Raw genomic sequence first — 24,562 nt, 5'->3', positions numbered from 1 at the left:
GTAAGTTAATGATTCCTAGGACATGCTCCTCTGAGCATATTAAAAACAAAAATACAGGGAAAAGATGACATTATACTGAAACCTGAGATGATTTACCATACTTTAGTATATGTTACTGCCTTTTTGCCCATTTCCATTGTGCCATGACAGTCCCAGTTTGACCATGACCATGTAGGGACAAGAAAACTCCCCCGCCTGACATGGAGGAGGAACTGATGACAGAAGCTTGACATCTACTGAAGAATGAGGAAGAAGGTGGTCTTCTTTCTCTCCCCGCTTTTCCTTTGATTATAAAAATGTAGCCCGCCTAGCTTTCGGCGCAGCACTCCCTTGCCTGCCTGCTTGTACCCCTCACAAGGGTCCTAGTCTAATAAACTCTTTCCTTACCTGTCATTCTGCCTCTCACTGAATTCTTTCTGCGTGGAGACAGAAGAACCTATGCTCTACTAAGCCCCGAAGCATGTTCTGCAGTTTCACTTACAGGTTAATAATGTGTGTGTTGAAGTCTTTCCTCCCTAACCTTGTTTATAAATCTACCAAACCTCACCCCAGACAATGCATTTCTTTAAACTCCTCCTGTTTGGGTGAAGCTGTTACTTCCTGAGGTCCAAAACTCAGGGCACTTGTTTTCTTTTTAATAATGCTAGGGCACTTTTTCGGTGTGGTGTCTAACATGTGATTATTTAATGGTTGCCAAAATGTTTAGAATAACTTTCAATTGGCCAATTGGGTTATGACTCCTTTTGTGGTTTTGTTTTTGTTTTTAAAAATGCTTTCAATCAAACACATCTATAATTCGCCACACAGAATATACTGCTGTTTAAAGAGTCACCAAAAACAAGGAAATTATGAGAAACTGTTTTGAGGGAGAGGGGAGCCTAAGGCGACTGTACGACTAAAAGTAATGTGGTGCTGTGGAGGGGATACCTGGGTAAGACATTATGGAAAACGATGGAAATGTGACTAAACTTTGGGCTTTAATTTGTAATACTGTATCAGTATCGGGGTTTACTAACAAATGTACCATAATAATGTAAGCTGTTAATAATAGGGGAAACTGGGGTACAGAGGAACTCTCCATACTATCTCATTTTTTTCTGTAAATCTAAAGCTGTTCTAAAAACACTTATATTCAATAGAAACTGTTCTAAAAACTGCTTATAAAAAACAAAAACCTAAAGTGGTTACCGGAACTTCAGTTGTTTTAACTTTTTACTCTTTTATCCATTTGTTTAGCTGATTATTCTCCTCCCTAACAACCTTTTTATTTTCATAACTGCCGGAGAGGCTGCCTGCTGGATGAGACACATGAGACTACTATAGACACTTGGGTTCTGAATAAACTGTGTTTGAATAAAGATCAACATGATTGTTTGTTTTTATTCTTATTCTAAAGGAAATGAAACCATCTGGCACCTTTTACTTGTACCCTCTTATCTGCCTCTTTTATAAGTATTATATTTTCCTCAAAAAATTAAAGTGCATAAATGTTCTTTTAAATTCACAGTGTGCAGTGGTTGAGAATCCGCCTGCCAACGTAGGGGACACATGTTCGAGCCCTGGACCGGGAAGATCCCACATGCCGCGGAGCAACTAAGCCCGTGCGCCACAACTACTGAGCCTGCGCTCTAGAGCCCGGGAGCCACAACTACTGAAGCCCGCGCGCCTAGAGTCCGTGCTCCGCAACGAGAGAAGCCACAGCAATGAGAAGCCCGCGCAGCGCAATGAAGAGGAGCCCTGACTCGCTGCAACTAGAGAAAGCCCAAGCCCGCGCGCAGCAACGAAGACCCAATGCAGCCGAAAATAAATAATTAATTTAAAAAAATAAATCCACAGTGTCAGGGTATTTTACCACAGCCTAAGAGCTCACTTCCGTGAAATGAGGTGCCTAACGGCAGACTTCACCCCCACAACAAATGCAAATAAAAAGGCGTCCAAAGCGTGGCTCGGCGGGCGAGCAGCAGAGACCCCGCCGGCCGGGCGAGGGGCGCCGGGAGCCCCGCAGAGGTTGGGGTGGAGGGAGCTGGGTCTTCGGCGGCGCGGAGCCGTGGCCACGGACCCCAGCCCGAGTCTCCGCCGCGCGCCGGCCGGCGTGTCTGAGTCGTCGCAAGGAAGCGCAGGGCGGGAAGGCGGCCGGCTCTGCTCCCCCGAGACCGTCGCGGCTGGTGGAGGCCCTGCTCTTTGGCCTGGTTCCCGGGTCGGATCCCGCCCAGGGCAGCGTGCCCTCGGCCCAGGTTAGGTCGGAGCTGCACCTGGCTGGGGGGCGTCGCGCACTGCCACGCTTTACTCTGCGCAATTAGGGGCCTGGGGGTGGCTCCCCCTAGACGGTGGGGGCGGAGGTGAGCTGGCCACCTGCCCTCTGTGCAGCAGCTCCCTAGAGGGAAAAGGGGCTGGGCAGGGCAGGCCTCACCCGTCTGGGGGGCAGAGGTGAGGGATCTAGGGTAGGGGGTGGGTCCCGACTCCTGGGCCACTAAGGGAGTCTGTCTTAAACTTGGGCTCTGGAATCCACTCTCCCCACCCCTCGCTAGCTGGTCTCTTAGACCTGGCAGGGACCAGGTATGGGGATTTTTAAAATACCCGAGGTAGTTGTGACTTGCAGTAGGTTGAGAATCGCTGTCTTTATTTCCTAGTGTTGACTTTCTCTTAACTTGGACTTGCCACTGCCCCTCATGACAGCTCCCAGGCTGGTTTTTTTTCAACTTCCGCTTCTCCTTGACTGATTCTCTCCGTATTTCCAGATTTGAACCAGATTTGTTTTCCCAGAGCTTTCCACCAACCATTATCTGTCCTTTGGTCATTTACCCTTTCCAGTTTGGATTCCCATGAAAGGAAATTGAATCTATTGATCCCCTGCCACTGCCATTGTCTGGGTGGGGCTTTGTGGCCCTAATCCCCTCCCAGGTTGCAGGCCAGCTTGTCCCACAACTGCTAGTTGGGTGCTCTAATCAGGGGTGAGAGGGGCACCACAGGAACCCATGGAACAAAACAGGCCTGGGACCCGGCAGTGTCTCTTACTTAGGTTGACTTGCCTAGCTAGCAATCACCTACCCTAGGACACTTTGGATTTTCCACTGGAAAACTGCACACTGTCTTCAAAAGGACCCTTGACTCAGAAAATGTCTCAGGTTAATTCAGCAGTTTCCGTAAGTAGCACTTAAACTCTAGGAGTTGGCTGTATCAGATGCAATGTATATACTGTGGCTGCTAACATGAAACAATTTCTTCTTATTCAGTCAACTAAAAAAGAAACCCAGTCATTCCTCTCCCAACTTGCCTTCTAATTTGTGGGTAAGAACAACTGTGTATGTGTGTGTGTTTGACGGGGGGCGGGGGGGTACATTAAAAAGTTCTTGCCATATTTGGGAGCAGACGTGTGAGGTGGTAGGACTGACACATTTCACTGGGTCTGAAGAGTCCTCTGGGGTGGGGGTGTGATGAAGCAGAGGCAAGAGTCCCAGTTTCTCTAGTGTCTCCACACTCCTATGAGGTCTTTTCTTCCTGTTCTCCCACTCACCTTTTCCTCCAGTTGAGAATTCCTGTTGTTTCGTCCCCAGTCTCTGCTTTGGAGAATAGAACCCCTACTTCTTTTGGCAGTTGTTCCTCCCTCCACTCCAAACCCGAGTCCAGAGAGAGGCTGCAGTGTACTGTGACTCCCGGACTCCAGGTGGCTCCTGATTCATGACAGGCTGATCAAAGGCCCTCCCTGGCATCCTTTGAAGTGGAAGTTGGAAGGACAGTCTGTCTTTCTCATGATCTGCACATTAAGATATAAAAATTAAGAGCTACTGGCAGTAGAGTCGGTTGTATACTGGCAGCATGTGGTGGACGCTGATTTACAGTAGGAGACAATAAAGCTGATCTGCAGAGAGAAGCAGACAGGAGAGGCAAGGAGCCCCAGTGGCGGTGGTGTTCCTGTTCCTGACATTTAGCTGTAACCCTGTCCTTTCTGAGGTTTGGCTGTTCAACCCTTCCTTCAATATGTGTAATCCCCAGTGTCCTCCTAGTAATGCACAAGTGTATCAGTTATCTATTGCTGCATAAACATTCACCCCGGGATTCCATGGCTGGAAACAACAAACATTTATTATCTCACAGTTTCTATTGGTCAGGAATTGAGGAGTAGCCTAGCTGAGTGGTTCCAGCTGTTTGCAGTCAAGGTGTCAGCTGGGGCTACAGTTTTCTGAAGGCTTGGCTGTGACAGACTTGGAAGGATCCACTTCCAAAATGAATGGCTCTTGTCTTGGCAGAAGGCTCAGTTCTCTATGGGCTGCTGGCAGGCCTACTTCATTGGCTGTTGGTAAGAGACCTTGGCTCCTCACCACATGGACCTCTCCACAGGCTGCTTGAGTGTCCTCACAACATGGCAGCTACCTTCCCCCAGAGCAAGCAATCCAAGAGAGCAAGGAGGAAGCCACAGTGCCCTTTATGACCTAGTGTCTGAAGCTGCAGTCACTTCCACTTTAATCTGTTCTTTAGAAGCAGATCACTACATCCAGCCCACCCTCAGGAGGAGGACACTTACGCTCCATACAAGTAATCAACATGTATCTAATTCTGTGGTCTTTCTGTTCTCACTGACCACTGCCTTCTTCTTGCCTCTGGGACTTGGGTGTTCCCTCACTATACCACCTAAAAGCTGTCCTGTGGGGTGTCTAGGTCTTTTGGAGGTGCCCTGGGCCCTCAGGAGTTGTTTTATCCTGTCTTTTCAAATCTGATACAACTTAGTGAATCTATTCCATGTAAAAGGCAGTTCTGCCTTGGCAGGACACCAATCCCTCCCCCAGACTGTGGGGTTAGAGAATAATTTTAAACCAAAAATGAGGGCACTGTATGTGAACAGAATATTTAAAATTTGTGCTGCTCCAAAGCTCTGGGGCTTAAGGTTGTTTTACCTACATACTTTTATTTCTTAGGGAGGTAAGAGGGATCTTAAGAACTGATAGTGACCAGTGATTTCTCTGGTGGTCAGTTCCATGAAACACAAAGGAGGCGTTTGAGGAAGGAGTGGATGGTCAACCTGCAATCGCTATGGCGACAGGTCATGTGGAGGACTGAGAGAGGCAGTGGATGTGATTTCTCATAAAGCTGTCCAGTGGAGAGATGGGAGCAGGAGGGCAGGAGCCACACTGTGAGGGGCGGGTGAACCCATCAGAGCTCTCGGTTGTAAGCAACAGATACTGACCAGGCCGATGTGAGCAGAAAAGAATTCAGTGAAAGGATATGGGGATAATCATAGAATTTCTGGGAACATTGATGAAGCAGCTTCTGAAAATGGGCCAGAAGAGGAAAACTGGCCAGAGCCCAGATCATATTGCAGACACAGTGACTACCACCATGGACTCCAGAGACAGTGGCCTATAACACCGACACCTCCCAGAACACTGGACATTGCTGCCACAGCTGCCAAAATGGACACGCCACTGCCCCGCTTCTCAGCGTCACTTGCTCCCAACGCAAAGTTCAAGGCAGATCCATCTGGCTGAGTCTAGATCATCTGCCTGTGCCGTGTTTGCCAAGGAGCTAGGAAAGCAAGCCTTTTTAGCTTCTGACACTGGAGGCGGGCTCAACCTCCCACCAAGATGCAAAGGGTGGGGGATCTTCAAACGTGAAAAAGACCCTGATCCAGGCAGCCCACACTCCTCAGAGTTCACTCCAGGAAGTAAGAAACTTGAGGGTCCAAGATCATTCTTGTAAGAAGTTTGAAAGGAAAGGGAAACAGAGTGGTGAACTAAGGGAAGAGCAAAACCAAAGGGTCTTTCCTTTTCTTTTTGGTAAAATTAAGGGACCTGAGCAGTTTCACAGAGGAGGAGAAACAAAGTTTCTTGACAAGACAAGGAAGCTGGCACCCCATTCTGCCTCTAGCATCAGGACAGAACTGTTCAAAGACAAGACCACTTTGAACAAAAGGACATGCTTCTGAAGCAAAGGGACTAAAAGCATTACTCATGACTGTTCAAAAATTTCATATAGTCTTTCTTGGTCTGCTTCTTATTAATTACATTATCCCCATATTAAGAATGTTGCCAGGACTTCCCTGGTGGCGCAGCGGATAAGACTTCTCGCTCCCAATGCAGGGGGCCCGGGTTCAATCCCTGGTTGGGGAACTAGATCCCACATGCATACCACAACTAAGAGTTCGCATGCCACAACTAAGGAGCCCTCAAGCTGCAACTAAGGCGCCCACGTGGCGCAACTAAGGAGCAGGTGAGCTACAACTAAGGAGCCCCTGTGCTGCAACTAAGACCCAGCACAAATAAATAAATAAATATTAAAAAAAAAAAAAGAAGAATGTTGCCTAGCACAGAGCAGGATTAAATAAATATTTTTGTAATGAAAAAATTTTTAGTTGTCTGTTGCCTTTAATTAACATCTAAATAGATATCATATTCTTCTATAATTACAATATGGAAATGTCCATGAACAAAATAGATAAATTTTTTGTCATATGCCTAGGAAAGAATGGTGGCAATAAGATACATCCAAGGTTTCAGCAGCAACATCTACGCAGCCAAGGCGTGGTCAGTGTTTGGGGACAGAGGTAAATATCCGCAGTCCGTGCATACCTTTGATTTCTTCTTTTAGTGCCTAAGGAAGCAGAAGAGCATCATCATTGTTTTGTATTTGACACTGATTACAGTAAGTCTCTATGGGAGTATTTTTATATAGCTCTATCTCTGTAGGAAACTTTGCACACACTTTCTTTAACAATGTTTCCTTTTTATTTTTGGAATCAGTATTTAAGCTGGCTCAAAAATCAAAAGGCATAAAAGGCATGCAGTAAAGTCTCCCTCCCACACCTGTCCCCCAGTTTCCACCTCCAAACCAAATAGAGAACTGTTGGTATTTTCATGTGCATCTTTGCAAGAATTTAAAAATGCATATTCAAACTAATATTAATATATATTCCATGCCAATACCTTTTTAAAACACAAATGATAGTATTTCAAACACAGTTCTGCACTCTCTTTTCCCCTAACACTGGGGATCTTTCCACATCAGGCACAAAGCATGCCCTCATTCTTTTTTGTATCAGCATAGCATTCCATTATATGTATCGTAACTTTTTAGCCTGTCCCCTAATGAAGAACTTTCAGGCTGTTTTTTGTGTTTTGCTATTTTGAGCAAAGAACAGCTGTTCTTTAAAACCACACTGGGAGTCCCCTGGTGGTCTAGTGGATAGGATTCCACGCTTTCACTGCAGAGGCCTGGGTTCAATCCCTGGTTGGGGAACTGAGATTCCACAAGCTGAGTAGCACAGCCAAAATTTTAAAAAATTACTTGAATAAAAGAAAATATATAGCTTCATGTAAAAAAAATTTTTCTTAAATAAAAAGATAAAACCACACTAATCAGCACCAATTCCCCAATTTTACTCTAAATCAGAAAATAAAATTGTAAATTACGAGATTTGTTTAAGGTTACAAATGATGTCAGGGCCCAAGTGTAAATGGGCAACCACAATCAAATAGATATTTAGCTCTTGCAGTACCAGGAGACACACTACAGGACCTGAATGAGGCATGAGAGTCTAAGTCCTTTTATACTAGGCCCAAGACATCACAGTGGGGTAGACATTTTTTTCCAGTCTATCCAGCAATCTCCCTTCTCCCTTTCCACTTTAATTGTGTACTGCTGGTGGGGCTACCAGTTGACCTGTACTGAGGTAGCTATGTGCCCCTGGACCAGCCTGACTGGTCCAGGGGAGGCACATGACTCAAACTGGGCCAATCAGAGTCTTCCCTGGGATTTTTCAGTGTAGAGCCTTCTCTCTTGGTCACCACAGATATACCCTGTCTTATTGCACTTTGCTTTACTATATTTTGCAGATATTGTGTTTTTTCACAAACTAAAGGTTTGTGGCATCCCTGTATTATCAGATGATGATTAGAATTTTTTAGCAAAGTATTTTAAAATTAAGATATATAGTTTTTTTTTTTTAGACATAATGCTACTGCACACTTGATAGATACAATATAGTGTAAGCATAACTTTTATATACACTGGGAAACCAAAAAAATTCATGTGCTTGATTTATCCTCATGGTCTGGAACCAAGCCTGCAATATCCCTGAGGTATGCCCGCATACTGGAATATTGTCACTTGGAGGCAACTTGGAGTCCTGTTCCCCACCAAGAAGAGAAAGCCCATCTCCAGTAGGAGAAAATGAGGCCAACATACAGAAACTGGAAGCTCAGAAAAAGACAATATGAAAGAACAAGCAGATGAACTTAAGACCCTGAATCTAGATAATTTCATTACATGGGCCAATTAATTACCTTTGTTTGCTAATGCTCGTTTTAACTTTGTCTCTGCCACTTACAACAAAGAGAATACTAACACATGCGGTCAAGTTTATTGAGTCAGAAGGATCCTTAGAGATAATCTAGTCCTATCTCCATCTTTGATAAAAAAAAGAAATAGAGTTTATCCCTTGTCCAACGTCAGCACGTGAGTAACAGCAAGTGAGATAGAACCTGAACCCAGGGAATCCTGACATCCTGGCCACCCCTGATGCCAGCAGCTGTGGTTGTGTTGGGAGCCAATGAGCTGCCCCACCATCTCCATATTCACAAATAAGCCCCTCAGCTCTGCAGATAAGCAGAAATGCCCCTGGAAAAAGCCTCATGTCACTGCTGCGAGAGGGAAACACAGCGCCCTGAGCCACATGCTCTCTGCTTTCTGCAGGCATGGAATGTTCCCTAGAGGCTGTCCCTGTGTCTCGGCCACAATTCTTAAAGCCTCTGTGGCTAGATGAGGGCCCAGTCACAGCTTCACATGAAAGACCCTGGACAGAGAAACCATCCAGGCTTTGATCCCTAAGCCCTGTGCACTTCCCCTTCCAGGGCCTTCTCCCCACTCTCTTGCAGCCCTCAGAGGGCTCCCCAACACAGGTCACAGGATCTTACAGCTACAGAGGGCCTTAGAGATCACTTGGGTCACTTTAAATAGGTCAGGAAACTGAGGCCCTAGTAGGGAAATGACTTGGCCAAAGTCCCACAGTTTATAAGATGTACAGTAGGTAAACATTTTTCAGCACCCACTGTGCCCATGGCATTATGCTGGGTGCTGGGGACACAAATGAAAAAGGCATGGGAAAATGATAAAAAAGGTAAGGAAAGTAACTCAAGCCCATAAGAAATGGATTCAGCACAGACTGTGATGGATGCTGCCAGACCACAAGCCAGCTCAGCGCTGCTGCGGGTACTGTTAGGAAGAAGCATTTGCTACCGCACTGGCCGTTTGTGCAGGAGGTAGCCCAGGAGCGGGACGGCCGGAGGTGCAGCAGGCACAGGGCCCAGAAGAGCAGGTGAGGAAAGGCTGGGAACCTGCTGCAATTCACCAGGAAAAGCCTGGCTTTGAGTCAGGCCCATGGAGGGGAGACTGAGGCCGACCACAAAGAGGATCAGAAATCCCAGATGAGGGTGGGACGGGCTCCATGGGCAACCAGGGTGCCCAGCGAAGGGTTCTGAGTAGGGGAGCAAGGGCAGAGGCACCCTTTGGGGAGGATGATGGACAACAGACAGGAAAGAGGGCAGAGAAAGGGAGAGGGCAACTGCTATTTACCAAACGCCCTTCCCATGCCAGCACAAGGCGGGCACGTGTGGCCAGCACCTCACGTGGTCTTCACCAACGAGGAATCTGAAGCTCTAGTCGCACTGTAACGTGCGGAGCTGGGATGGACCAGCTCGCCCGACACAGAGGGAACACGGCGCTTGCTCTCCTCTGTGTGGCTGCTCCCCAGGGCAGGGGCAGGATGGATGGGGAAGGAATCCTCATCATCCTGCCATCACTGGGGCCTGGCCCAAAGCATATGGCGGTGACGCCCTCTGCCACTGCCTCCTGCCTCACCCACCCCACGGCAAGCAGTGCTTGGCCCAGCAAAGCGGCTGCTATGGTAACCCAGGCAGTAGCTGCTCCAGGTTAAAAGTACACCAATGCCAGGAGGTGAATTCTCTGAAGTGGAAAGCCTTTCAGGCATTAAACATTTAATTTCTCTGTAAATCAATTAGAAAACCCAGGCCAGCTCTCCTTACTCTCTATAAACTCTCAACAAACACTGATTGAGCTGTTTTATGTACCAGGTCCTTTGTTAGGTGTTGGGGACACAGCAGTGAAGAAAACAGAGCTGGGTTGTATAAGTGAATCACTCTGCTGTACACCTAAAACTAATACAACATTGTTAATAAACTATGCTCCCATATAAAATAAAAATTACAAAAAAAAAAAAAAGAAGAAAAGAAAAAGAAAACAGACCTGGACCTGGCCTGCATAGTCTGCTTCCAGGGCAATGACAGACAAACGAGCAAGGTTCTCCAGCAAGGACGGGGCCAGGGAAGGTACATGTTCAGTAGGGGCCCAAAGGAAACCTTGAGCCCAAGATGATGTAGGTGACATTCTCCCAAGCAGAGGAAAACTGCTGCCCCCTGAACTTGTGGCAGGTTCCTCACAGCATTTATAGGTAACAGTGATGATGATGGTGACAGCAGCTGACATTCATGAAGGACTTAGCATGTGTCAGACACTGTTCTCAGTGCTTTACATGACTTTACCACTAATCCTCAAAAGAGCCCTTTGAGGCAAATCCTATTACTCTCCCTGTTACAGATTAGGAAACTGAGGCACAGGGAGATTAAGTAACTTGCTCAAGGTCACACAGCAGAAAGTAGCAGAGCCCAGATTTGAAATGTGGGCAGTCCAACTCCAGAACCTGCATCCCTGTAACCATGGCTTCAGGCCAGGGGATGTGCTGTACTTAACAGCACCCCCAGGAGCCCAGTTGCACTAGGCAGCCTGAGTAGTTTTGATAACAAAGTCCTACCAGTTGGGGATGATCTGGGCCAGTTGGGTCTTCCCTGCCTTGTCTTCTACCTTGGCTCCAATCCCTGGGATCACATGGGGCTAGAAGTGCTTCTGGAGGACAGAAGTGGTTGCTGTTCCACCCCAGATTGCCCAGTCAGACCACCAGCATGCCTTAGGGCTGTATGTGCCCACATCCAAGTGAAGGTGGACTCCACGAGGAATCCAAAGATGGATCCAACAAGAAACCAGACCACAAAGGGCTCGCAGGGCCAAGGGATGGAGGCAGGGACCTAAGTTTCCAGGACACAAGCCAGAAAAGCCTGGAGTCAGGCGGTGGAGGGCATTCATTCCCTGCCAGGCAGGTGGGAAGACAGCATTTGAGCCTGGCAGAGGAGTGAGGGAGGGGCAGTCCAGGTAGGAGGTCTGATCTGGACAAAGGTCCAGATGCATGGAGAGACCAATGGGCAGGGCTCAGAGGTAGACTCTAGGCCAAGAAGGGTGGGGAAAGGCCTGGAAGAGCAGTCTGGAACACCTGGACTCGACTTTCATGACCAGAGCTGTGCTTTACAAAAGTTAAACTAGTTCACAAAGTGCAACTTCCCAGAATGATGTCAAACACACTGGCTGAATGGGGTGAGTTTATAGACATAGGCCCAAGGGTCAAGGCTGGAATAAATTCCAAGTAAAATAAGCATAGAAAATGAATACGTTGGGCCTTAGTCTGGTTTAATCTGATGTTCCGGACCCCTGCTGTTGTCACTGGGTCCAGGGCAGCTGGAGCAATTCTCAATCAGGCCATCCTTCAATTTATCCAATTTAGGACTACTTTAGTAGTCCTAAAAGAGGCTTAAAAAAATATTCAAATCTACAAAAACATATATATTTTAGTACTCCTGTGTTTACAAATACTATTCAATATGCAACAATAACAGTACACAGTAAACATCGGTAGCACTATACAGGGAAATGCAAAATAACTATTGGGTGGCTTGTTTTCAATTTTGAATAAAATTCATATCTGCCTACAATCCAATCCCAGATAGTTTGTTTATGTTTTTCTCAGATCCTGAGTCCTGTTCACATGATTGTGGTATTGCATTATTCTTTCCTAGGACTGGTGGTACAATACCATCCCCACTTGCAGGCCCTTTCAGATGCGGAGACCAGTGGCAAGGCCTCTACTGACCTGATTTACCATCTGGTGCTGCTGGACAGTTCTCTTCTCCTTAAATTCTTCTGATTCAATTTGAATTTCATACATGGCCCCACAGCCTCCTGAAATAAATGTGATTTGAAAATGTTTCAATTATTAAGTTACAGCAGCCACAGTTCCTTATGTCCTTGAAGTAAGTACCACACAATCCAAAGAAGGTCTGAATGTTATCATTCTGTAGAAAGTTGCTAAGATTGTTAGAGGATCATGGCTTACAATCTGACCATGTCCTCCTCCTGGCAGGCTGCCTCAATCCAAAACATGCTCTTCCTTTTGTAAGGCACTTGCACTGCCCAGAATTTTGCTTTTGGGGTAGGAAAGATAAGGCACAAAACATGTAAAGCCTAGGAAATGTAGGTTTTCCTACTATTTCCTTTTATTAAGCCAGCAAATGCCATGGAAGAAGGTGGGAGGGACTGAATTTCAGTGCTCCACCTCCCAAAGGACTAGCAATTGGTATTTTTAAAAATGCAAAAACACACTAAAATGTGATTCAAAAACCACGTGCAATACTATCCAAAATAAAAGGAACAAGGAAGCGTGAGAGACAGGGACACAGCATTACAATAAACAGTGAAAACATGCTGGTCACGGAGCTGGGCTCTCCAGCGCCCCTGCTCTACAAGCAGCATTAAGGGTTTCCCCCTGGGCTGCGGCAGGGAGTGGGTGGCTGTCTGGGGATGCTCTCAAGGCAGAGCTTGTGTGGACCCATCCACCCCCAACCCGAGCTTTGTCTCCACATGGCTGGAAAGCTAGTGCTGATGACTGATGATAATAAAATGTGCTGCTCCAGCATGACACAAAGCGGCAAGAAAGAACTCAATAGGCTTTGTTAAGCTTTTTTCATGGGTTCTAGGAGGCTAAGCTTTAGCTAAACCAAGGTTCCTAGCCTTGATCCCCTTTCTGCACTCTACCCAGGGCTGGGCAGAGTGAGACTGGAGGTCAAGTTCCAGCTCTCCCCTAACTGGGCCTGAGGCAGGTACAAGACTGGTGACAACAAGACCTCAGCACTGGGACTTCCCTGGTGGCACAGTGGTTAAGAATCCGCCCGCCAATGCAGGGGACACGGGTTCGAGCCCTGGTCCGGGAAGGTCCCACATGCCGCAGAGCAACTAAGCCTGTGCTCCACAACTACTGAGCCTGCGCTCTAGAGCCCACAAGCCACAACTACTGAAGCCCACGCGCCTAGAGCCCATGCTCCGCAACAGGAGAAGCCACCACAATGAGAAGCCCGCCCACTGCAACGAACAGTAGCCTGCGCTCGCTGCAACTAAAGAAAGCCCGCGCACAGCAATGAAGACCCAACGCAGCCAAAAATAAATTAAATTAAATAAATAAATTTTTTTAAAAAAAAGACCTCAGCATTGCCCTGGGACCCCTGCAGAGGGCTCACCCAACCTACCATTCCAACAGATCTTTAGATGGGTTAATTTCCTATAGTGTCCAGAGTAAAACTACTTTCTAAACTTTCTCCCTATCCTTGTAAATGTTATGTTCCCAGAGAAGCCAGTGAGCCCTCGAGCAATGCAGAGTGACAAAGACTGGGTCTGGGTGTGGGAGATGCCACCCCTGGCCAGCTCTTCCACATGTGTGTCTAGATAAAGGCCTTATCTTCCCCATCTGGTGTGGGCAGAAGTTGATATCCCAGCCTGCTCCTAACTCACAGTCAGCCTGAACTTTGAGGTGCCAGCGGCCATCTGAGAAAGGCAGGGCCTGTCTGGGGCTGGTCACTGGGCTCAGGACAGAGTCTGCCCTGGGTTCTGGCTCTGCCACCTATGCCCTGTGAAGGGCTAGGCAGGTTCTTAGACCTCTCTGGGCTCGTCTTCCTGGAGTCTGTTCTAGCTCTGGCATTCTAGGGTGTCAGAAGAATGTGGGGAAATTAAAGTCTGGCTCATCTCAAAGTCAAATTAAAGGCTGTGGACCGGAGCCCCAGGGTGACTGAGAGAGACCTAAATCTGAGCTGCGCCAAGCCTGCAACCACAAGTCCTCGCAGCTCCCCGCCAATGTTTCTGCATCCCCACCTCCACCCTTGCAGCGGGAGAGGCCAAGGTCTATGTGTCTAAAAGCCACATGTATTGAGAAGCCACTGATGGCGAGTTCCATTCAAGCCTCCTGCCCTCTACCCCTCCAGCGGGTAAAATCTTACCAAACTCTGTGGGAAAGATGAGAGAAAACCTTACCTGAAATGTCAGTGACTTTGATAGCTGTAGCTTGAGGAAATTTTTCTTTGAGAATTTGGGTCACTTTGAGCTCCCCCTCAGTCTGCGAGGCAAACATACGCTGGGCACAGTGGAGAAGAGGAAGCTGCCACAGAACAGAGGAGAGTCACTGTGCAGGCCCCCCCTGCCCTCCCCTGCAAGGCAGGGCCCTGAGCTAAGTCAGGGGGACTGCATGGTGTCTGATGTCCATTTAAGCTCTCCAGGATGCAGAATAAACTTCTTTTGAGGGGGGAGTGGAGTTGTAAATAACTCACTTTGACTCTAGAGATAACAAGGGCCCCAACTTAAATCAACAAGTGTTTAACTCCTCATGACAGTGAGACACTAACATGATGACGGTTTAATAAGTGAGGCACCTGAAGCACTAAGTAATATGCCAAGGTTGGATCCCTTAATAAGATGCAGAGTCAGGAGAGGCCGGGCAGCAGCCTGGCTCAGGCATGCCCTGCTTAGGCCAGCATGCCACTGACCATGTACTGATGGGGCCAAATGCCACCCACCCTTTAAGCCTGATTAACATTCTACATTCTCTCCAGTGGGGTGTAACCCTGTGACCTACTGCTCAATAAGCCAGCTACCCTTTGCAATTCTTACTGGGAGAAGAAACAGAATTCTATTAAAGGACCTTAAGTCAGAACATTTTTAGATTATTTACCACTGACAGTAACACTCCCCCCTCCCCCAATGGCTACCCTAAGGACCCAGTGCTCCTGATGGGAATGTGTCTCAACTCTTATGGATGAAAGAGCACAAAACCATGTCAGCAGCCCCTTGGCTGGGCTGAGCACATGCTGAAAGGGGAGACTGAAAATAGAGCATGGCAGGCCTTCAGTGTCAGGCCAAAGATTTTGGACTTTGTTAGACAGGCTTCTTGGTGCCAAAGTACCAGTGCCTTTTGAAGTAAGTCAGGAAAGATTCCCAGATAATGGTATCATTACAAAGGGAGTAGTACCAGGCATCCCTGACTGGAGGAGGAAGGCAGGTGGAGGGAGCGCTGTTCATCAAGTGCTGGTGCTGAAGGTAACATCCCTTCTCCTCCTCAGTCCTGCCCAACCTCAGGCCTTTTCTGACGGCCCAGAGCAGGGTCCTGGGTTATAGAACCTCAGAGCGCCTCCTTTAAAATGCCCTGTGCATTGACTCTTTCACCAATTGGTCTTAGAGGCCAAGACTAGGTCTGTCTTGTTACTGCAGTCTTCTAGAGCTGACCCAGGGCAGGCCCTCAGGAGGACTTGGGTTATGGATGAATGAGTGAATGAATGAATGAGCAGGGGAAGAACCACACGATTCAAGGCATATGTACTGGGCACCTGCAAAGAAGTCCTGATTCTAGCAGGCAACTGAAATGCAGGTCAGGAGAAAGATCTGGAGGGAGGCTGTCTGAGTGATGTATACAGGGACAGAATCTTAAGTTGTGGGCCTGGGTAAGACTGGGGGGGCAGGGGGGAATGGGACCTCCTCTGAAGACAGTGCCCTGGGGGGCAAAGGCAGAGGGTAGCCAGGTGGCACGCAGAAGCGGCAATCACTAAGGAGTGAGGGTGGTTAGCACTGCTGACTCCTTGGGAGAAGCCTTTTCCTCATCTCAGCTGATCTGCAGGCAGCGGCCTTTAAACCAGTAATCTACTGACAAAATCCCCGGAAAGCCGATTGTCCACTCTGAGAATCACCAGCAGAAGTGTCCTTCATGCCTGGGGGAGGCAGGTCCAAGAGAAGGAGGAATGTGAGAGGAAAGCGAAAGAAGTGGATGAAGTGAGGAAAGAATGAATCAGAAACGGCGGAGAGAAAATTAGCAGGGCGCGTGGTGAGTGCCCTCTGCTGGCTTCCTACCCCGGGAGTATGGGATTTGGGGAGGGTCAAGGTCACAGAAGCCAGGCGGACTTTCCGGAGCCCTGACCCAGCCAACAGTCCCCGGCACGCACGCCGCGACTCCGGGCTATGAGTCCCATGTCTTCGGCTCAGTAAATCAACATTGCTTTTTCCGTGCCCGCTGTATTATGACTACCTATTCCCCTCGGCCTCAACCCCCACTCCGTTCGGGAGCTCCCCCAGCACGCGCCGGGCCTGACACTTCTCCCAGTGCCCGTAGCCGGGCCCACTAAATGAACGAACCAACGAGGGAGTGAATAAGAGAAATGAAGGGTAGGCCCTGGGCCCAGCGCGCCTCCCTCGGTGGACCACTTCCGCGGCCGCGGCCGGCCCCGCGGTCCCAGCGCAGCCCCCGCCCAGGGGAGAGCAGCCCGGTCCCCGCCCGCGCTCACCCGACGGGTTCCGCGGAGCAGAGGCGCTGCCGCGGCCGGGCTCCACGCCGCCATGCCCGGCCGACGCGGCCCGCCGTCTGAGGTCGCTTTGTCGCCCAAAAGACGCGGACCCTGGGTCCAGGGCCGCCGCCGCCACGGGCTAGGCCGCCCCCTGCCGTCCGGAGGCCGCGAGCCGCCCCCGCACGCCCCGCCCACGCCGCCCCCCCACGCCCAGGGCCCTGTCTTCTGCCCTGGCTCTGGCACCGGCTTCCCCTGCCTCCCAAGGCTCTCCCCCAGCGGGTCCTTCCTCCTCTGCCTAGAAGACGGTGCTAGGTGCTCGGTCCTGCAGGACTTTCCCTCGTCCCAAGGACCCTGGGGCCCTAGGTGGAATGCCTCCATTCCAACTCCCCACCCGAAAACTTGCTGCTAAACTGAGGAGCTTGGGTTTCTCCCTCCAGGAGGGAACCAGGAGAGGATTTTAAGCAGGGGAGTCGTTTTCAGATTCGCGTTTTAGAACGATCACTCGCTCCTGCAAGGAGCGGGGACAGAAGGAGGCTGAAATTGGAGACGAGGACAGAAGTCCCAAGGCTATTGCAATGGTCCAAGTGAGACTTGAGGCCCGAACTACAGCAGCAGCAGCAGCAGCAGGGATGGGAGGAGTGGACTGAGACACCTGGGAGGTGAATGGACTGGAGTGACCCGATTGGTGGATGAGGGGATGAAGGTAGCAGGGAGGACCCTCAGGGTTCTGGCTTGGACAATGAAATGAGTTGAGGAGAACTAGGTTTGGGGTGAAGGGGGTCGACTAACTCAGTTTTGGATTCGTCTGAGTCTAAGATGCCTGCAGGACACGGCCCAGCAGAGATGCTGCTGGAAACACAGACCTTGGATTCTTCACAATGCAGTGGAAACTGACACCATCGGGGACCGGTATTGATAGGGACTGAGTAAAGGAACAAAGTAGGTGATTAAATAGTTAATCCCACTGAGGAATCATAAGTAAATAAAAAAGTATAGAAGACCCCTGTAAGTTAACGATCACCCAAGAAAGTAGGTTTGCTTAATCACAAATCCAAGCAGGCTTGCCTAGCAACAAAACCATGCAACAGAAGCATGAGACATGCCCCAAAACAATCAAACAATGGTGTAATGAGACCCACATCCTACCCAGTAAGTTCAGGAAGTTGATGATGCCTAAGACATACTTCTCTTCACGCATTGAAAACAGTAATATAAGGAAAAGGTGACATTATACTGAAAGCTGAGATGATTTATCACATTTTAGTATATGTTACTGCCTTTTTTTTTTTTTTGCGGTACGCGGGCCTCTCACTGTCGTGGCCTCTCCCGTTGCGGAGCACAGGCTCCGGATGCGCAGGCTCAGTGGCCATGGCTCACAGGCCCAGCTGCTCCCCGGCATGTGGGATCTTCCTGGACCGGGGCACGAACCCGTGTCCCCTGCATCGGCAGGTGGACTCTCAACCACTGCGCCACCAGGGAAGCCCTGTTACTGCCTTTTTGCTCATTTCCATTGTGCCACGGCAGTCCCAGTTTGACCATGTAGGGACAAGAAAACTCCCCCGCCTGACATGGAGGAGGAACTGATGACAGAAGCTTGACGTCTACTGAAGAATGAGGAAGGTGGTGGTCTTCTCCCCCTCCCCACTTCTCCTTTGATCACAGAACTGTAGCCCACTAAGCTCTCGAGGCAGCACCCTTCTTGCCGGTTGCTTGTAACCTCACAAGCATCCTATTCTAATAAATCACTTATCTATCACTTTGCCTCTTGCTGCATTCTTTCTGCGCTGAGCCATAAAGAACCAGAGCTCCTTGGAGCCCCGAGACACATTTCTGTGGTTTCAGTATGATTATCAGCAAATCTGCCCCACTGCTGGAATGCTTCAGATAGATATCAAAGCCAAAATTCAGCCAAGCCCTTTCTCTAGTAGGATATTTGCAGCATGTGGTCTGGTATACACTGAAGGATGTACCAGCTTTTTCGTATTGCATTCTGGCTTATACAATCAACATGTTCGGTGTTGCACTTGGATGGGTTGTGCAAGCAGATAGGGTAGGAGGTCCCCGGAGAAAGAGAATCAGGCATGGCTTTCTTGACATGAGCCATTTCTGGCCTAAGTCATTTTGTGATCTAAGCCTGGCCACAACACTTGCCCTTGAATAGGTCTCAGTAATTAATGATCTTAAGGAAATAAAAGAATGCAGGAACAAACGACTGTAACCCAGGAAGAGTAGTAACAATCGCAAAGATAATAAATCACTTATAAAGACTCCCAGTTCTGTTTCAACGGTAAAGATTAGCCTGGCACACACTCTTGAGTTGTTCTGCAGAATTCAAACACCATCCCCACCCGCCCTGAGAGCTCAGCCACCAGATCAACTGGAAGCTAAGAAATTATGTTGATCTTTCCTGACCCTTGTGACTTCAACTAAAACTTTGACTCTGTCCACCTGTGCCCCAATTCTAGACTGAATTCTCCTCTGCTCAAGCCCCTTTATGAATATGCATGTACCCTTAGCTTAAAACTTCTCCAGTTTTGCTCTTGGGGAGATACTGCTTTGGGAAAGATCCCCAGTGTTATTACTTGCTGCAATAAATCCTCCCTTCTCCTCCTCTTTGACTTGGTTGTGTCATTTGGCTTGACACCCACCAAGAGGCAAACCCAGGTGTGGGGTAACAGTTGGACGTGAGACAGGAGACATTTACAGACAGCCTTCTGTTTACACTTCCAGATAGAAGTAACAAAAGGAACAGGGTAAATAGCTAGACTTTGCCTCCAGTGGACACTTTAAGATAACAGTAATGGCAGGGGCAGAGAGGAGCTGAGCCCTGACCACATAAGAGACAAAGAGACCACATATTTCTCATCCTTGACGTCAAGGAGACCTTCCCGACTACACATAGTAGATGATGTCAACCTACCCATAGGCCTCTTCACTAGAAGCCATCTTGGCTAAGAGATGCACGCACACAGGGAGGACCCTGCGATAAACCAAATACGGACTCAGAGCCAGGCAATGCTAGATGATTGGCCAGAAGAAACCCGGAAGAAATGCCCCATATTAAGTGATTCAAACCACCACGAGGGCATGACTCTTGAGTCCGCCTGTGTGTGTCTATTCACACATACTCTTTTTCCTCCTAATAAACACTTCATTTGTTTCACTACTTTCCATCTCCTTGTGGAAATTCATTTCTAAAAACCGACAGGCCAGGGCCTTGTCACTGGCCACTGTCTCTGGTGGTCTAGTGGCTAGGATTCACTGCCATGGCCTGACTTCAATCTCTGGCCAGGGAACCGAAATCTTGCTTCAAGCCGCTGCAGGCCAAGGCCACCTGATATCAGATGAACCTACATTTGTTGTTCAAAGTGATCAGCTAAAAGTATGCTCATTCATTCTAGTATTAGTTGAATGACTCCTATTATTTTTATTATTATTTTTTTTTTTGCGGTACACGGGCCTCTCACTGCCGTGGCCTCTCCCGCCGCGGAGCACTGGCTCTGGATGCGCAGGCCCAGCGGCCATGGCTCACGGGCCCAGCTGCTCCGCGGAACGCGGGATCCTCCCAGACCGGGGCACGAACCCATGTCCCCCGCATCGGCAGGCGGACTCTCAACCACTGCGCCACCAGGGAAGCCTGACTCCTTTTCTTTGCGGTACGCGGACTCTCACTGTTGTGGCCTCTCCCATTGCAGAGCACAGGCTACGGACGCACAGGCCCAGCGGCCGTGGCTCACGGGCCCAGCTGCTCCGCGGCATGTGGGATCCTCCCGGACCGGGGCACGAACCCGTGTCCCCTGCATCGGCAGGCAGACTCTCAACCACTGTGCCACCAGGGAAGCTCCGACTCCTATTATTAAAAAGAAAACCACAGGCCCCAAATGGGGTCACTTATGCCAGGCCACACCACCAAACTGGGGCTTAATACCTAACTTAATTAATTAAAGCTTTAGTATCCTCCTCTTACCCTCAGTTTTCCACACTGCTATCAGAGCCATCTGAAACGAAAATTTGTCCATTTATTTGCTTACTTAAAATCCTTCAGAGTCATCACCTACAGGTAAAAATCCAAGTGCTTTCATATGATCTAACCCCTACCTACCTGTCCAACTGAAATATACCCTTCACTAATACTGGACTGCTTATACCTCCCTATGCAAACCATGCAACAATTCTGGTTATTTGGTAACTACCCTTTTTTTTTTTTTTTTTTTTTTTTGCGCGGTACGCGGGCCTCTCACTGTTGTGGCCTCTTCCGTTGCAGAGCACAGGCTCCGGACACGCAGGGTCTGCAGCCATGGCTCACAGGCCCAGCTGCTCCGCGGCATGTGGGATCTTCCCGGACCGGGGCACAAACCCGTGTCCCCTGCATCGGCAGGCAGACTCTCAACCACTGTGCCACAAGGGAAGCCCCTACCCATCTTTTGAGCTCCTACTCACCTCTGACTGCCCCACAGTAAACTAAACCATAACTTCTGCATAACTTTTACTACACAAAATAGCCCTTTAGAACTATCAATTTATGTATATGTCTGTTTTTCGCACTGGTCCATAAACTCCGTGACAGGATCTTGCTTTAGTAACCTATGTCAAAGGCCCAGCATGGCATGGGACAAAAAGGGTATGCACGTGACTGACAGTGGTTTAACAATTCTAGCTCCACAGTATGAATCTGAACCTTTTTAGAAAAGGATTTTCAGAACAATCTCATGATCTTAGGCTTCCAAATTAGTTCCAACGTAACTTCACATAATTTTTTATAATAGAAGCAAATCAAAGGCCAGTTTTAGGACTTGGATGAAAAATGCAAAAGAAGAGGATTGGTGGCATAAAAAATAGAGTGAGGGACTTCCCTGGTGGTGCAGTGGCCAATGCAGGGGACACGGGTTTGAGCCCTGGTACGGGAAGATCCCACATGCCGCAGAGCAACTAAGCCCATGCGCCACAACTACTGAGCCCATGTGCCATAACTACTGAAACCTGCACGCCTAGAGCCCATGCTCCGCCACAAGAGAAGCCACTGCAATTAGAAGCCCACACACTGCAACGAAGAGTAGCCCCTGCTCACCGCAACTAAAGCCCTCATGGAGCAACGAAGACCCAATGCAGCCAAGAATAAATAAATAAAATTATTTTTTTAAAAAAAGGCCAGTTTTACTTTATGATTAGAAGCATAATGCCTTTAGTCTCTAGAAATGGGTCTATCCCTTCTGCATTTACTCTTTTTGCCCTGAACTTGAGATTCTCTCCTCTTCACTTGTATCAGTCCATGATCACTCCCAGCTTTCATACTTATATCTGAGCTAACTGCAGAAAATTCCTTAAGTAGGATCTATTTGGATATATCTTTTTTTTTTTTACCTCATTGGGATGATTTTTTAATTGCAGTCATTTTATTTTACAGTCTCCTAGCACTCTTGAGTACACAGAACTTTTACAAATGCAAGCCAGAGAAGGAGATCCACCTCACTATGTATTCAAAGTCTGAGCTTTTGTGACATAGTCTAAAAAACACTGAAAAATTCCTAACATACCTCTCAACTGTCACCCCTTCAACAGATTGCTGTAAGGATTAAATGAGATAAACCTGCTAGAAGTCTCCCCTAAAACAGGTAGATTCCTCTAAGGAAGTGATATTCAAAATGCTGGTCAGCCACAAGACGAAGAGTTTGGTCAGAATCTGAATCAATAATCTACTTCCTTCAGTTAGCAAATCTGCTATAAAAAAATGTCAGCTGAGCTAAACAGTATACTCACATTTCACTATAATGTAAGTATACTTACATTATAGTGAAAACTCATCTTTTCACAGAACAGGAGCAAAAAGTTCACAGAACAGCAGCCTGTCCAAGCTTTTGGACCATCCAGGATTGTTCAACAATTTGCTATGAACTCTGAACCCCAAGTAAAATCCAGAAACTTTTTCCTAGCCCCTCTTGCAGCCAGAAGAGAGCTATGTGACCTAGGATCTGCCAATGGGAGCCACCATTTAAGCTTTTGATTAGGAAGAGACACGAAAGGAAGGAGGTGCTAGGTAAAATCCTTTATTCTGGTCAAGGCAGATGCATCTAGCTTTGGGGAGGAGGTAAGGCTCACTGACATCTAGTGGTCAGCAACAACCATGCAGGCTACAGTGTCCAAAACTACCTCAACAGCACTGGGGTATTTGCTAAAGAAGGCTCAAAGCATGGTTTGGACACTGTTTCTGGCTGTGCAGCTTCAAAGCCAGACTCTGGCTCTCCCAAATATTATTCGAGTTCTTCTACTCATTTATAAAGTTTAAAATAGCTTTCAAACTTAGCCATTAGACACCTTCACAAACTTAACACTTTTGCAACAGATTTTAAGTTTACTGAAATATAACCATCAAAAAAGAAAATCCAAATTTTGATACAAAATGAGTGTTAATCCATATTATTTAGCCACATTCGTTAAGTTTTCATTAACTCTACTCAAAAAAAGGTCGGAACAATTCTAGCAATGATATTTTGAATGGACCTAAAATTAGGTATCTGTCATTTGAAACTCTAAAAATAATACTTCTCCTATAATAATGAAAAATGTGTTTGATGTGGGGAGGGGTGTCTTATGGATAAGCCGAGTACTAAATTTCAAGGTCAGAAAATTAGTAAGTCTAGTCTTTCCTCTTCCCTTTTCTCAATCTCACAACCAGGAATGTACAAAAAAGGTCAAGAGCTTGGTTAGCATGGTAAGAAGGAGACAACTTATTTTTTGTCTGGGACAGGTTTTAGCCACTGCATCCAGAGGCACAGTCTGTTCCTTGGGGGTGGGCCTGCTATTACAAGATGTTTAGTTCATTTAGGAACTTCCCTTTCTTCTAAGAGTTAAGAAAACATTTTTGCTACTAAATGATAAGCAAAGGTAACCTTCCACAGAACCTGCAAAAATCTCAAGTTTCACATTTAAATAGAAAAAAGTGTGTTGAGACATACTTTCATCAGTCCTTCCTTTCTTTCAATATATTTTATTCTGATGAAGTTACAAAAGTAGATACAAAATATATTTTTTTAAAAGTACAGTTAACTGACTTAGAAAAATAGATAAAGCCCCTAAAGGTTTAAAAATACAAAATAAATTTTCATGTAAAGAACATTTAAAAATATTTTAGATGATAACCAAGACTAACTTAAACTATTTTAAATGTAGACCAAACATAGAATGTTGTTCTATAATAAATCTATAGCACACTGGTAATCCATTTGGATTTACAGAATACTTGTTTGGAAAAGAACCTGATAATGAGAGAAAACCCAAGTGAATTTCAATGCAGTTGCTTCAATAAAATTACTGCTATCACAGGTAATATCAATAGCATCCCCCAAAGCCCTTTACAGTCTGAAATATCAAAATCTAATGCAAAACAAAGGAACACTGAGGAACTACTTATCTTCCCTCTTTGCCAGAATTGTACAATAGTAAAAAACCAAATCCAGTTACTGAACTGATATTAGGAGGAAATAATGTCCCTGTTGAAGCTGCTTAGTTTGGTGTACCAGCTGGTATTTTCAGGCCAGAATTCTAGACAGGAGAGACAGCCTCATACAACCAGGCAAGGGTAACAACAGCATCATGACTGGAGTTGCTTAGAAACAAATTTCTAGGACTTATACTCTTCAGTAATGATTTATTTATGCTTATAAGGTGATGATGTTATGTTTAGAAGCTTCTCCACTTCTAATGTGACCTCACTGCTCAGAGAGAAGGCCAAGAGTATAATCAAGAAACCTCAACAATATTTGAAAAATTAAAATCACCACCAGAATTGTTCCTCTTGCATTACTAGAAAAACCTTCCTCTTGCTGTTATCAATGTAATCATGAATACAGATGTGCATTTCTCAAGCAGCTACATGAGCTAGGGATCTACAAGTCTAAGATGAAAGGAAATACTTTGTTAGCTGGCAGCTCACTAAAAATCACTTTATTCACAGTTTGGAGAATAAAGGATACATCTGGCTGTCAATACAAAAACTGTAGTACAAGGAAGTTGCACTATTTAAACAAAAACCTGCACTAAAATCATGGGTTGGACAGTACTTGCTAAATTATGCAGTT

At 47.1% G+C, this 24,562-nt stretch overlaps 1 protein-coding gene across 1 annotated transcript; it reads right to left on the bottom strand.

Annotated features, from left to right (window-relative positions):
• Nucleotides 1-6,339: 6,339 nt before the first annotated feature.
• Nucleotides 6,340-16,642, bottom strand: BOLA3 (bolA family member 3). Its single transcript, XM_004320143.4, has 4 exons — nucleotides 16,488-16,642; nucleotides 14,194-14,317; nucleotides 11,987-12,075; nucleotides 6,340-6,585 (listed from the first exon to the last, which is right to left on the bottom strand). Exons 1-4 carry the CDS (start codon nucleotides 16,539-16,541, stop codon nucleotides 6,520-6,522), a joined length of 333 nt encoding a protein of 110 aa, XP_004320191.1. The 5' UTR covers nucleotides 16,542-16,642; the 3' UTR covers nucleotides 6,340-6,519.
• Between the last annotated feature and the right edge of the window lie 7,920 nt (nucleotides 16,643-24,562).

The sequence above is a fragment of the Tursiops truncatus genome, chromosome 14 (genome assembly GCF_011762595.2).
Source record: "Tursiops truncatus isolate mTurTru1 chromosome 14, mTurTru1.mat.Y, whole genome shotgun sequence".
Lineage (NCBI taxonomy): Eukaryota > Metazoa > Chordata > Mammalia > Artiodactyla > Delphinidae > Tursiops > Tursiops truncatus.
The sequence above is the reverse complement of the archived record's forward strand: the minus strand, read 5'-3'. Positions and strand labels throughout refer to the sequence as shown.

Bases quoted from the DNA above. Each gene is read 5' to 3' on its own strand.
- BOLA3 (XM_004320143.4), bottom strand. From the start codon at position 16,541: ATGGCGGCGTGGAGCCCGGCCGCGGCAGCGCCTCTGCTCCGCGGAACC. The intron at 14,318-16,487 runs GTGAGCGCGGGC...GTTCTGTGGCAG, and splicing joins TGCTCCGCGGAACCCGTCGG to CTTCCTCTTCTCCACTGTGC. The intron at 6,586-11,986 runs GTCAGTAGAGGC...CTGCTTCCTTAG, and splicing joins AGCACCAGATGGTAAATCAG to GCACTAAAAGAAGAAATCAA.